The 15,733-nt window shown below is 33.6% G+C and overlaps 1 protein-coding gene across 4 annotated transcripts in view; it reads left to right on the forward strand.

Moving 5' to 3' along the window:
- LOC108405737 (serum response factor-binding protein 1-like) overlaps positions 1-13,786 on the forward strand; it is a 42,749-nt gene extending 28,963 nt beyond the window's left edge. For 3 of the 4 annotated variants that reach the window (XM_073213413.1, XM_073213411.1, XM_073213415.1), the window contains 3 exons: positions 2,201-2,281; positions 2,733-2,839; positions 9,973-13,786. Coding sequence is in view for 1 of the 4 variants with exons in the window: in XM_073213415.1 (XP_073069516.1) it covers positions 2,201-2,203 (3 nt within the window). In the remaining 3 variants the exon portion in view is untranslated. Of the gene's footprint in view, positions 1-2,200; positions 2,282-2,732; positions 2,840-7,629; positions 9,605-9,972 lie in introns of those variants that run through there. The other variant, XM_073213412.1, reaches the window with a different exon arrangement.
- Positions 13,787-15,733: the final 1,947 nt, after the last annotated feature.

The following is a 15,733-nucleotide window of genomic DNA, read 5'->3' on the forward strand; positions in this document are numbered from 1 at the left end:
CATATGGGATGTGAACAGTCCCCAGGAATGGGTTGTTTTAAATTGTCTGATTTCTCTCAGACTGTTCAAGTTCAGTTGGACAGTATCCACCATATCATAGATAAGTTTTCACAAATGCCTAAGGTGCCTAACTGGTTTTCTTGGTTTCACTGGAGATGGCTGGTAATTATAGGTCTGCTTTGGTTTTGTAACTGTACTCCTATTATGTTAATGTGTGTGCACAATTTAATTAGTAGTTTAAAACCTATACATGCTGAAGTTACTCTACAAGAAGGTATGTCAAAGAAATAATCAATCTTCCCATGTTTTCTTCCATCTGCTACTTCTATAGCTTTTCCTCTTCCTTCGTAATTACAACCCCTAAATAGAATTCGTGTCTCATATCGAATTTACCGTGTATCACAATTCTTCCAAGTGGTAAAGATACCTCAAGACAAATGCTGGGCATAGAAGCCACAGGGCATAAATATGCAAAGAAGTAAAAAACTAACCTTTTCAAACAATAAGGCTTCTCTCTCACTTACCAACTTTACATTTCCCTGTATGGCTCCGGAAGATGACTGGTTAGCCAGAGATGGGTAAGATTCCTCAAGGGAGGAACAATCTAAGATAGGCACAGTCACAGGGGGGCCATCATGTGAGAAATTGGGGATCAACAGTGGTGAGGCTTAGAACCTCTCCCCCCCCGGGTTCTGAGAGAAATCTGCTGCATCCGTGGACATTTTATTGCCCTTGTCTAGCTTGGATTAACACACTTCAGGCACACACCTGATCATCTACATTTGCTCTCTTACAACACTAAACTATGTTTTCTACCTTTATCTTGCATCTACCTACCACTTCAGCATTTTATTAAAAATAATAATAATAAAGAGAGAAATGTGGTATCCACATATAAATCAAGTATAAAAATCAAACTAATATTCATATTTGGACTGACTGTTTATAGTTCATAATGCATGATCAAAACTGAAAGTTTCTGTGATGACTGGCCTTGTACTGTTCACCATGTAACTTATTCACTATGTAAGAATTTGTTCTCCATGTAAGAACTTGTTCGTTATGCTTCAGAAGATTGGAGACTGACGAAAATTAGGCTTGGGGTGGATTAATGATTGTGCCTTGAGCATTGACTCCCCTATACAGAATTTTATTGTTGTTAACAACCATTTGATCAATAAATAGGGGAGATGCCCTCACAAAAAAAAAAGAAAAAAAAAAGTACACACTTCCAATTGTAAAATACATAAGTAACCTGGATGTAATGTATAGCATAAGGAATATAGTCAAAATATTGTAACAACTTGGTATGGTGATAGCTGATACCTAGAATTATCATGTATATAAATGTTCAATCACTGTGTTGTACACCTGAAACTAATGTAATACTGTGTGTCAACTACCCTTCAATAAAAAATAATTATCTAAAAAAAAAATTCTTTAACATTATCTAAAAAAAAAATTCTTTAACATGAAAAACAGTGCTGCCATGAAGAGCTGGTAAATGTATCTTTGTGTACTTAAAAAAAAAAAAAAAAAGGCAGACTACTTCTGGACTGCCTGGCTTTTTTCTTTGTATCTTGACTGGTTCCTGTAGCTATTGTTGCATCTTTGTATCTAAAGGACACTGTTCCCACTGCTACATCTGTCGGGGATTTTTCTCCCAGGTTCATTATGAAGGAGACTCATTAGTGATGTTTGACCCTTGGTCACCAAAGACCCATTTGTTTGTTATTTAGTTTGAGGGTATTATAATTAAATATAAATCTTATATATTTATAAATCAAATATAAATTTTAATAGTGTAAAAGCCTCTTACTCTATTCAGAGAAGTCACAAAATCAATTATTTCAAAGTAAGAGGGGTAAATATTTTAACAATATTTTACTTTCTATCAAGAGAGAGCCAGAAAATATTTCCTAGAAACTTTGCATCTTAAAAACTAGCATTTTAAAGAGCGGAAAAATTGAAGAATATTTTGGAACAAGTGCTACCCAAAGGGCACAGGAAAAAGCATGTTACTCTGTAAAGCTCTAGGAACCACTGGGGTGATGAGTAACAGATTAAGGAAGTTCAGAAGGCCCAAAAGAGTATCCTCCCATGTAATTAAAATGATCTATTGCACTTACTATGATGTGTCCCTACAATCCCTAGTAATGTCAAAGTTCTTCAAAAAATCATTGTCATCTTTCCTTTCCAGTGATGGTACCAGTAAACCTTGGGGTTTAACTGTAGTAACTGGTTTTACAGTGAGTTGATCCTGCCCTAATATCTGAAGAGGGTGAGTATTTTATGATGATACACCTCTGTAAATCTATACAAATTTCTAAATGAATATCTCCTTTTTCCTTGAAATTTCATTTTCAGGAATTATTATGAAATCATGCAATAATGTTTATAAAAAGATGCTTTTTGACAACATTTTAACAATTGTAGAAAACAAAGAAAGACATCAATGTGTGCTGGAAATTCATTTAAATCTAGTGGTCCATTCACTAGATTTAACAGAAGAACAGAAAGCTGTTTTTCAATAGTTGAAATTTTGGAATCATAAGAATTTACCAAAATAAAGAGGGATTAAAAAACAAGTTATATAAACATGGGTTGAAATTAAATGGCATTAAGTATATTTATCTTGTAGGAATGTAAAAATATTTGTAACATTTTAAGATGAATAGCATTATATACTCAAATATGCAAATTTCTTCATTTTCACTTTGAATATCTTACAGATTCCTCAGGAAAGCAAAAAGAGCCATCGTGAAATATACAATTATTTATCTGCTTGACAGCACAAAGAAAGAAGAGATGCCAGTTAACAATTTGGCCACCAATGAAGGTAGTAACATATGTAAAGAGGATAATAGTTTCATGGTATACATGATGTTATTCACTAGCAAAACTGCTATTTCAAAGGCCAAAAAAAAAAAAAAACAAAAAACATCCCCAGTGTTAAATATGAGGACATACAAATTTTAAATAATTTGGTGACCAAGCAGTTTTAAGATGAAACCTAAATAGGACAGATGACAGATTTGAATGTATAGGTAAGTCAATAAGCATATGTCTTACTATTGACTTTAAGTCTTAGATTGCTAGTTTTGGTAGCTATCCCAGTAATAAGGAAAACAATCCTTGATATGCACAAGCTTACTTACTCAGAGTGAGTGCTAAGGTGGCGGGAACAATTACTTGCTATGAAAGCAAATGACCAGTTATCACAGACAATACAGTTTTAGAAGACTTTCCAGTAGAAGTGATGCTCAAAGTGAAAATCACAAATAAATAGTTGTTTCTGGGTAATTCAGGAGCCTGGAAAATAAAGAGAATGTAGAAGGACACAGATAGGAGGGGAGATATTTTTTCCAGACAGGTAATAAATGTGAAGTGTTGACTACAAGACCTATCACATGGTAAAGTCTCAATAAATATAATCTGAAGGAACATGAAGTAGAAAAAAGATATGGGCTACTCAGTTTAAGAGCCATGTAGGAGTTTGTGGTTTTTGAACTCACATCACATGAATTATCTGTAGGAATCCAGAAAATAACAGCTGATATATATGCAGCACACATTGTGCATCAGATTTTATGACAAATGTATCACCTTTTCTAATCATTTTAATTGTATATAGTAGATATTATTATCTGCATGTTATAGATTAAGAAACTGGAGTCCTGAGAGGTTGGGAAACTTGCCCAAGGTCATACAGACATGAGCAGGAAACTGGGTATTAGACCATGGAAACCTTGCTATAGAAATTCTGCTCTTACTCACCATGGTGCTGCCACTATGGCTAAGACTGAGGGAGAGAATGAAGACAGGTATGTGGAGAGTATAGTAAGAATTTTTAATTTGATTTTGAACTTAGAGAAAGTGATAACAAAGTAGTAGTGTGTTTTTCATACCTCCTAACTCAACAGACTGAAAGCATAAAAGAAATGTTTTTTTTTCCAGCTGTAATATCATTGGGCCAAACATTTCTCAAAGGTAGAAAATAGACTGTGCATTAAAATACTCTGTATTGTGTATCCAATGGGCACTGGATGTAAACTACATGCTACCAGAGAAGCACAAAAAGAGTCAGAGGAATGATCCAACAATGTAGAAGTTGCATGTTGAAACCAAAACAAAACAGTGTAAATACATGTTTGGCCATAGTGGCAAAACATAAAATACAAGTTGCAGATGTTTCAACAAAGCCGGATGGAGCTTAGGTTAGTTTTTACATATTTATGTTTTATTATGACCAATCTTCAAGGAAAGACACAAAACAAATGGTTAAATATAAATATTCACCTTTGAAATAAGAAAATCTTAAGACATAAGAAGAAGTCTTAATTTTGTTGGATCACAATACATAGTGGGTCAAATATAATCCCTAGATGAGAAAATCCTGCCTTGGGTATAGACTAAAACTGTGAAAGGAGGAAAAGGTGGTGGTAAGGACTATTTTTAAAAAGAAGTTTACAAATCTATCACAGTACAGCTAAAGCAATAAAATAAAATAATTGAGTAGCTAAGCCCACCAGAGTACTGGCAATATCAATTGCTAATTTAGAGAAGAAACTATATGGTGAATTGGTTTCCTGTCTCTAGTAATCACTGCTTATTGCTCTCTGGCTTAGTAACACTCTATTCAAATAAGATATCTCCAAAGTTTACATGAAATTGAATAAAATTCAATAGTTCTCAGTGATGGAAAAATCACACAATAACACCCTTCATCCTGTTGGGAATGACAGATGACCCTCAACTTCAGATCACAATTTTCATGTTTCTATTTCTCACTTACATGCTGAGTATAACTGGGAATCTGACTATCACATTCCTCACTTTAGTGAACTCCCACCTTAAAACACACATGTACTTTTTTCCTACAGAATTTTGCCTCATTAGACATTTCATTTACATCTGTTTGTATTCCTAGGTATCTATACAACTTAGCAACAGGTGAGAGGTCAATTACACATAATTGTGTAATTCAAGTGTTTTTATTGACATGTCTAAAGTAACAAGTTTTTCTCCTGCTGCCATATCTTATGACTGCTGTATGGTCTGCAAACCCCTGCATTATGTGACCATCATGAGCAGCGGAATCTGCAAGAGGCTTGTCCTCTGCTGTTGGCTGGCTGGCTTGTTGTTTGTTAATCATATTCCCACAACTTACTCTGTTCCTAAATTTGGAAGTCTGTGACTCACATGTCATTTTTTCTGTGAGGTATCTCCTGTCTTGAAGATTTCATGCTCAGACACAAGGCTCACAGAGCTGTTGGTTGTTGTCTGTGCCATGCTGACCTTCATTCTGACTGTTGTGTGAGTTGTTCTTACATTTACGTTGAAACCGTTTCCCTCTGCCCGGAATCAGTAAAGAGCCTTTTCCACCTGTTCTTGCATGATTGTGGATTCCATCACCTATGGCAGCTCTATCTTCCTCTGGGTCAAACCTTCAGCAAAGGAGTCAGTGGCCATTAACAAGGATGTGACAGTGCTAATGACGTCCATTGTTTCCATGTTGAGCCCATTTATTTACACTCAGAAATAAACAAGAGACAAGCCTTCAGTCATTCCTCCAAAAAAACCTGCATTGGTCTCGAAGAAGTAAGAGTATGTTTAACTCCAGAAATAAAATATCAAGCTAAGCATAAACTAAAGCTCTAAATCTGTTTGTTCCTTCTTGATCTGACTCTACTCAGGTTAACTTTCTCAAACATTTACTGTGCCCAGAATGAACACTCCACCATGAGTTCACTCTCAATTTCCATGCAAACAAAACCTCTTAGAGTAAAATTCTTTTCAGAGGACACGAAAATAATTTCTAGCAAATGTAACCCTGACTTTACTCGTGATTTAGCAAATGAAATTGAAATAAAGAAAAATAAACTAGTGAAAATCAAACAGGAAACAAATAGCTTATATTTTTTCAGACTTTCAAGAAAATAATTGATTTAAAGTGTTCTTCCAATCTTGGTGTTACTGACAATTTAATGGATTAAATTAAAATGTATTGAGTACCTAGTTCTTAGCAGATCAATGCTAACTAGTAATCCTATATTACTAAAATTTTTAAAGCAACTTTAACAAGAGTAGCATGATATAGTAAAGTAAAAGGAAAGAAAACAAAAATACATATCCAAATAAATATTTTAAATGGAAGTAAATTTGATATCTACAATCCTGAAGCTTATTTATAAAGGTATATTTTATTGGAATATGTATAATAATACTGTATATACACACATGCATGTATAAAATGCTGAAATAGACATATAATGCATATACATATACACACATACATATAAAATGCTGAAATTTAAAAAAAAGATTTGCAGATCACACAGAAAAAATGATATCTAAATGAGGAAAAGCTCTACTCTAAAAGGATCTAAAGTTATAAGTATAATGTCAAAATATTAATTACAGTTGTGGAATTAACTTGTTGAAAATAATCGTTAAAATGAGTATCCAAACTCAGAATATAGCTAAATTAGGCATTAGGTTTTTGTGTGTCATGAAAACAGAACTTTAAAAGAAATCTGGGAAACCAAAACAGCAATATACATGGAAGTCTAAGATAATTGAAAAGGAAGTTCAAATAATTCTAATACACAGTAGTAAGGAAGAGGCAGATGTTCCTTAAAATGCAATTGAAAGCATAAAAGACTTAAAAGTTGGAATGAAGAAATGAGGACAATGGGTATCAGTATTTTGCTGGTTGTCAGAACAAGGCTATTAAAAATTAACCTACAAAGAATGAAGAACACTCTAGAATTGAAAAAATTCAGCCTCTAGGCTACTCCTTGGTGTCAGAATTCTAACTTTTCTATCCCTGCACCTTCCAGAGTGAGACATACTATAATCTTACTAGAAAAAACATGGAAAAGTTCTTATCAGGAATTCTCAATTTAATGACTAGTTAAAAATTGGGTGTTCATCAGATGCCAAAACAAATTCACCCATGCATTGAGCCAGCTGTCACCAATTTGCCAAGCAGTGGAGGACTATCATGAAGGTTCTGAATAAAAAAAACTAAGCCTACCAAATTGCATATTCAAAAGAAAATATTATTTAGCTTGATCCTTCCCATTTCTCCTTCCTCCAAACCCCTGAATAAACACCACTCCAAAGCCCAGGCAACCATCATTCCACTCTCTGCTTCTGTGGGTTTGATTATTTTAGATATTTCATATAAGTGGAATTAAGCAATATTTGTGACTGGCTTGTCACCATAGTGTCTTCTGGTTTTTTCCATGTTGTAGCATACAGCAGGGTTTACTTAATTTTTAAGGCTGAATAATACTCCATTGTATGTTTTTACCGCATATTTTTTATCTACTCATCTGTAGATGGACATTTAAGTGGTTCCCATATCTTAGCTATAGTGAAGAATGCTGCAGTGAGCATGGGGGTGCAGATAGCTCTTTGAGATGCTGATTTCAATTATTTTGGATATATATACAGAAGTGGGAATGCTGATCATACAATGATTCTATCTTTAATTGTTTGAGGAAACTCCATACTCTTTACTGCAGTGGCTTCACTATTTTACATTCCCAAACCCAGTATACTGGGATTATAATTTTTCGACATTCTTGACAACACTTATCTTTTGCTTTTATTTTTCTTTAGACTATCTTTACAGGTGTGAAGTGAGTTCTCATTGTGGTTTTGATTCGCAATTCCCTAATGATTGACTATGGTGAGGTCTTTCCACCTTTGGTTATTGGTACCTCTACTTTGCAGAAACATCTACTCAAATCCTTTGCCCATTTATTAATTCAGTCATTTGCTTTTATTGTTGTTGAATTGTAGGAGCTCTTTATATATTTTGAGTGTTAACTTCTCATCATATAAATGGAATGCAAATATTTTCTCCTGCTCAGGATGTTGTCTTTTAATTTTGTTAATGGTTTACTTTGCAGAAGTTTTTTAGGTTGATGTAATCCTACTTGTTTACTTGTGCTTTTGTTGCCTTTGCTTTTAGTGTCATATTCAACAAATCATTTCCAAGACCAATGTCAAAAAACTTGCAGGAATTTCATGGTTTAAAGTCCTGTATTTAAGTCTTTAGCCCATTTTATGTTGATTTTGTATATGGTGTGAGATAAGCATCAAATTTCATTCTTCCAAGTGGATATCCAGTTTTCCCAACAATATTTGTAAAGAAGATTGTCCTTTCCCACTTGTGTATTGGCACCCTGGTAAAAAATCAGTTGAGCATAAATGTGTGAATTTGTTTCTGTGCTCTCTATTCTATTTCATTGGTCTATATGTCTGTCTATGCAAGTAGTACTGTTTTGATTATTAAAGCTTTATAATATGTTTTCAAATCAGTAAGTGTGATGCTCCCAGCTTTATTATTCTTTTTCAAGGTTGCTTTGACTTTTTGTGGTCTTTTGTGATTTCATATGAATTTTAGGATTGTTGTCCTATTTCTGTAAAAAATTACCCTGGGATTTTGATGGGGATTGCACTGGATCCATAGATCACTTTGGGTAGTATGGATTTTTACAATAATAGGACTTTCAGTCCACAAACACAGGATGTCCTTCCATTTATTTGTCTTCTTTTATTTCATCCATGGGTTTAAAGTTTTTGATGTACAAGTCTTTCACTTCCTTTATTAAATTTTTCCTAAGTATTGTATTTTTATTGATGATTTTTTAAATGGAACTGTTTTCTTAAATTTCCATTTCAGATAGTTCATTGTTAGTGCATTTATATATATTATAGATACAAAATATATAAAATATATTAATTTTTATACCACAACTTACTACATTTGTTTATTAATTCTAACAGCTTTTAGTGGAGTCTTTAGGGTTTACTACATATAAAGGCAAGTCAAAGATATTTCACTTCTTCCTTTCCTATATGCATGCCTTTTAATTTATTTTTCTTGCCTAATTGTCCTGACTAGGATTTCCAGTACTAGTTTGAATACAAGTGGTAAGAGTAGGCATCTTTCTCTTGTTCCTGATCTTAGAGGGAAGGGCCTCTGTTTTTTACCACTGAGGATGATGTTAGCTGTAGGTTCACATATATTGCCTTTATTATGGGAGGTAGCTTCCTTCTATAGCCAGTTAGATGAAAAGGTTTGAATTTGTCAAATGTGTTTTCTGAATCTAATGAGATGATCTTGTGATTTGTATCCTCCATTCTGTTAACCATATTGATTTTCATAGGTTGAAACATTCTTGCATTCCAGGGATAAATTCCACTTGTTCATGTTATATGATCTCTTTAATGTACTGTTCAATTTGGCACACTACTATTTTGTTGAGGATATTTGTATCTATGTTCATCAGAAATATTGACCTGTAGTTTTTTTACTGATTTTCTGTTTATTTGTTCTGTCAGTATTGAGAGAAGAATATTGAAATATGTAACTATAGTTGTATTCTATTTCTCCTTACAGCCTATCAGTTTTTGTCCCATGTACTTTGAAAATCTATTATTAAAAGCATAAAATCTGAGGATTTCTATGCCATTTTAATAAAGCTGACCTCTGTAATCATAAAATGACCTTCTTTATTTCTGGTATTAAATTTTACTCTGAAACTTAGTTTTTCTAATATTAATATAGACTTTCCAGACTTCTTTTGATTGGTATTAGCAAGTTATATTCATTTATATCCTTTTAGTTTTATCACATTTGTCTCTATGTTTATCATTACTATAAATATAGAAATATATGAGATTGAAATATGAAATTTTATATTTATGTTCTATATAATATCTGTCTAGATATGTAGGTATATGTATTCTTTATTTCAATATGTATATAGAATATAGAGATATACTATCTTGAAACATTTGAAATCTCAGTAGTTGGTTGTTGTTCTCCTTAAAGAAGGGCAATCTTTTAACTTATTCAGATGCAGCAGGTATATTACAAAAAAATTGAAATGATACATTTAAAATATTAAGAGTAAGTATACTGACATATTTCCTTTTTCCTTTTTTGTCTAGATAAAAATAATCAGGAAGAGGAAAACAGTCTTTTATGATTGTTGAGTGCTTTAAATGAGAACAAAATAAGAAGTCTGTCTGGTTTCTTACCAGATGATTTTCATTGAAGTAGACTGCCTGATGTTATTGTTGAAACTTCATGTCTCTAAGGAACTGTCTCCACTGTTGCATCAATTAGGATTCTTGCTCGAGTGCTTATACAAGGGATTCATTACTTATTTTTAAATCTGAGATACTAAGAACCCTTTTGTTTATATACTTAGTTTTAGTCTTGTCAACAATGCCCTTCCCCCCAAAAAGGTAGTCTTTTTGGTGTAAAGTTTGAGTGTTGAGAATTATCAGCTCTTCAAACCAAAGAGAGTTACTCATGGTCTAGAAGCCTTTGAGTAGTATTTTACACTAAAGTGGAGATAAAACTAGAAGATGTTTCCTACACTAAAAGATAAAAGTTACTATTGGCACTCAAAAAATATGATTTTAAGATTTCACTTACTTTTCTCTTTGAAAGATTTAGATGACAATATCCTCTGAGTAACAGATTTGATCTGTTTTTACCAATATTGTGATGAAAAAGCTACTTAAGTAATTGTGACTTTTCACAGCTGTGAGATCCTTACTGATTGAAATTTTTCATCAAGAGTGCACGATAATGTAGATACTTCACCAAAATATTCTATATAGATAGAGATGATATTGATGTAGATACAGACACAGACATAGATATTTACTGACGTATTTCCTAACATTGGTTTATTTAGTGACCCATGAACTCTTTTAGAATGAAAAAAATCTCTGAAAGCCAATGAGGCAAACATGAGTCAGTCAGACACATTTCAGTCAGTCATTTCCCCAAATATTGCCTCTTAATAAGTTTAAAAGGAAAAAAAAGAGTAAGAAAAAAAGAAAAAAAGACTTGTCAGAATTTGCCCAGACTATTCAGGGTGTTTTAGGAACTTCCTGACTGAGGATCGGAAGGCTCGAGAACAAGTCAGGGTCTTGTAGAGGCAGTGCCTTCAAGTATATCAGAATGAATGAGTGGCCTGGAGACTGTGACACAGCTCAGCAGGAAACTGCGTCTCTCAGGCAGTCCTCCCTCCGTCACATGGCAGCAGTTTTATCTATGGGAACTGCCCAGAGGGGGAACTGACAAGAGCTGATGTCAACAGGAAAGCAAAGTTTTAAAGGAAGTAATTAAAACCAGTCTCATAAAAAAGCCAAATTGAGTCTCCTGGGAAAATTTCTTTAAACAACAATTTAAGAAGGTTGTGATCTCTGGAGATACTTATTCAAGAAAGAAGTCTTTGATTAGCTGCTATGATACATAATTGATGATAACTTAGGAACTATTATGGAGCAGCTATGGTACAAAACCAAGATTTACAAAACCCTTAAACTTAATTTTTGTAATTGTCTTACAGAAGGATACGTTGATAAGGGATAATTGAAAGAGAAATGTTAATATAATTGAAAGAAATATAAAGAGAAAATTCTCTAGGGAAAGCTTTGTAGAAGGCAGGGAGGAGAAAAATTTTTTGTTTTGTCTTGTTTTATATGAAAGTTTTATGCACAAGCTGAATAGGTAATCATTTCATGGGTTATTTTAGAGCCACTAACAATTCCTACACCAAAGTACCAATACCCTTTAAAGCTTAAAAAAAAATAGAACGCAATAGTGATTTTCATATAAGCAAAATCAAACATATAGTGGACTTAAAGATGATAAAACATGAATGTCACTTTGGTAACATCATTGAAAGCTTTTAAAAAATAAACACATCCTTGTCCTCGAAATTCCACTCACATTGTCATGACAAATGTGAAATGTTTGTACAAGGATGCTATCAGAATTTTTTTGGTAATTTTTAGAAGCAAAAAGAATCTAAAAATTGTCATTAGTTATGGCTTAAAAATGAGGTGTATTGCCACATTAAAAGTGGAGACTTCTTAGGGAAAAACCACAAAATTTTAAAGAAGGAGATGAGTTTTTAAATATGGTGAAAAACACACACAAAAACTTGAAGTTAAATAGATGCCTATCTTTAATGAGCTGTAGATAGGTGCATAGTAGGTTTTAAGAATAATAAGATATGTGCACACATTTACTAATCACATTAGTATATAATATTTCTGGGTACAATCACAGAAAGTAAAGTTGGGAAATATATGCCCCAAATATTTGGATTAGTTATTTCTACCCTATGTGATTCTATACTTTTTTCTTTTGGTGTATCATTTTAAGGCTTTTCAATGATATGCATTTTTCTCTAATAAAATCATAATAAAGAAAAGGATGCCTTATAATCTACCAAGTACATTACATGACAGAAAGAATAAACTATACTTTTATCTTAAAATATGGTCCTATTTTTTGGCCTAGAACTTGTGCCTGTTGTTTCTATTGCATCCTCCTATATCTGAGAACAGGTTTGCAACATTGTTCCATGTGTCAAATTAAAAAATGAATTTCATGTGAACAAGTTACCTGCTTTACTTGACTTGTCATTGATGAACACTACTGAACTTTGACATCTCTATATTTTAATAACAACATGTTTTCATGAAGATTGGACAAAAATCAAAAGGCAGATTATAAGGAACCATAGAGTAAAAGCATTCTTCTACTGGACTAAAATATGACCCACGACTACAAGGTCTGCTTTTAACTTTTCTATTTTTTGCCTATTAAGTGCAACTGGGAACCTGGCTATTTCCTCACTTATGTTAGTAGATTCTCACCTTAAAACATCAATGTACTTTTTTTTTACAGGAGAGCAAGGCAGAGGCTTTTATTTAGAGAAGAAGCCAGAGGACAGGGCTCCTGGCTCATGCCAGGAGGGGACAAGAGAATCCCGGGGTGGTGCATTATCCAGGGGTTATATTATAGGCAGTTGAGGGACAGAGGGCTAGGGACGTACACCTGCTAAGTGGTCCTAAAATGTTTACCTTTGAAAAAACACTAAATTTCTTATTAGTCCTGGTTATTTACAAGAATTTTACTGCTCTGATTTCCTCCCAGGATAGCAGCTTCCTGGTCTGGAAGCATATCACTCAAGGATGCCTGCTTTGCTCCCAAGGTGGGTTGAGTTATTGTCTGTTTGTTAAGAAACTTACGTTTTAACTAATTGGGTTTTAAGATGCAATCTTATTTTCAAGATGGAATCCTTCCTGTTTTTACTACATTGTTTTGGGCTTGCCTGCTATATTGCCCAAGTTGCAAATCATTTGTTTAGGGCTGGAGGAAGAAAAGTAGCACCTGGGTAAAGTTAGAAAAATAAGCTGGGCCCCCCAGCAAGCCAAAGCAAATCCCACAATGGATTATCTTGCTTTGTTTTACTCGAGAGGCCCTCACCCTACTCTGTCCAAGTCCATGGTTCCTGTCTCACTTCTATGTTGAACTCCTTCTTTTACAACTTGAGAAACAAGTAAAACAAATCTTCAATGACTCAATCAAATGAGTTACCTTATTCTTCAAGAAGTAAAGGAATGTCAAGGGTATAATTCAAGGGTTCTCATAAGAGATTGACTTATGAGAGTCAAAACATGTATCATTAAGTTCCTAAAATAACTGACTTATGAGAGTCAAAGCATTTATTATTAAGTTCCTAAAATAATTTGCTTCCTCCTAATCTCCAGCACTTCCCTTACTTAATAAAGTTATTCCTTGTAAACCTCTTTAACTGATGTTATGTTAATAGTTTTCTATGAGGGACAAATATTCCACATCATATGTGACCTTACAAAAAGTGTAAATGAAACAAAAATTTTAAAAGAAAAAATGTGAATATTAATAAAAGATTTTCAGTAGAACAATTAATAGTGCTTCTTTTGCCTTTTCAATCCATAGCTTCTCAAAATATCCCTGGATTCATAAGAGACACAATCATGATTAAGAACTGAAATAAAACAGAAAAAACTGACAATCCTGTCCACGAGTAGCACATATCACAGAACAAATGTATACCTAAAGTGTTAAAATAAATAAGCATCATTATTAGGAATCATGAGATAAAATTTATATGAAGGGCAACAAGAACAGTAACTCCTGAAAATTATATATATATATGTATATATATGTGTATATACACACACACACACACACATATATATATATATATAAAATGCAGAATTTATCTATAAAGCAGTCCTGAGAGAGGAACAAAGCAGAGGCATAACACTTCCTGATTTCAAACCACAAATCTATAGTAATCAAAACAGTGTGGTATTGGCATACAAAACGGCCACACAGGAAAATGAAATTGAATAGAGAGCCCATGCATATGTGATCCATTAATTTACAGTAAAGGAACTAAGAATACTTAATCAGGAAAGGATAATCTCTTCAATATTCAATTGCTGTTGAGAAAACTGGTCAGCCTCATACAAAAGAATAAAACTCAACCCCTACTTTGTGCCATACACAAAATTAACTCAAATTGATTAAACATTTGAATGTAAGACCTGAAACTTACGACTCCTAGAGGAAAACATAGGGAGTAAGCTCCTTGGCACCAGTATTGGCATTGATTTTTTTTTATTTGGTACCAAAAGCAAAGGCAACAAAAGCAAAACAAACAATGGGACTATGTCAAACTAAAGACTACAGCAAAGGAAACCATCAACTTAATGAAAAAGCAACCCACAGAATTAGAGAAAATATTTGCAAATTATATATCTGATAAGTGATTAATATGCAAAATATATAAGGAACTCATACAATTCAATAGAAAAAAAATCTGATTAAAACATCAGAGAGCATGAATGGACATTTCTCCAAAGAAAACAAAGGGCAAACAGGTACATGTAAAGTTGCCTACCATCACTAACCATCAGAGGACAGTAAATCAAACCACAGTGAAACACCACCTCACACCTGTTACAATGGCAATTATAAAAAAAAGGAGATATAAGTATTGGCAAAGATGTGGGCAACAGGGAAGCCTTGTGCACTGTTGGAATGCAAATTGGTGCAGCCACTACGGAAAACATTATGGAAGTTTCTCAAAAAATTAAAAATAGAGCTACCACATGATCCAGCAATTCCATTTTGTTATTTATCTGAAGTAATAGATATCCCAATCCCCAAATAGTATCTGCACCCTATGTTTATTTTAGCCTTATTTACAATAGCCAAGACATGGAAACAACCTGTGTGTATTGACACAGGTTTACAGATGAATGGATAAAGAAAATGTGGCTATATACACAATGGAATATTATTCAGCCATTAAAAAGGGAAATTCTGTCATTTGCAAAAACATGGATAGAACTTGAGTGCTTTATGCTTTGTGAAATAACACACAGAGAAAGAAATATCATCTGATTTGATTTATATGTGGAATCTAAGAAAACGTGCACACACACACTCATAAAAAGAGATCAAACCTGTGGTTCCTAGAGGTGGTGGGGTGGGTAAAATGAGTTAGGTGGTCAAAAGGAACAAACTTCCAGTTGTAAGATAAATTCCAAGGACATACACATAGCATGGTGACCATAGTTAACAATACAGACTATATTTAAAAGTTGCTAAGAGTACATCTTTAAGTTCTCATCACAAGTAAAAAAAAGAACAAGTCTATAACATAGCCTACTAGCCGTCTCCTGTAATTCCTGCTGTATTTGACCACACCCTAGTTATCTGTCTCTCTCTCTCTCATCCTCAAGGCAACTTGACTTTGTTTGGCCTTTGCACATACTGAGCCATCTGTCTAGACTGTTCAGTTAGCACACTCCTGGGTGCATCTCATCACTGAAGGCTCAGTTC

The sequence above is a fragment of the Manis javanica genome, chromosome 10, assembly GCF_040802235.1.
Source record: "Manis javanica isolate MJ-LG chromosome 10, MJ_LKY, whole genome shotgun sequence".
NCBI classification, from domain to species: Eukaryota; Metazoa; Chordata; class Mammalia; order Pholidota; family Manidae; genus Manis; species Manis javanica.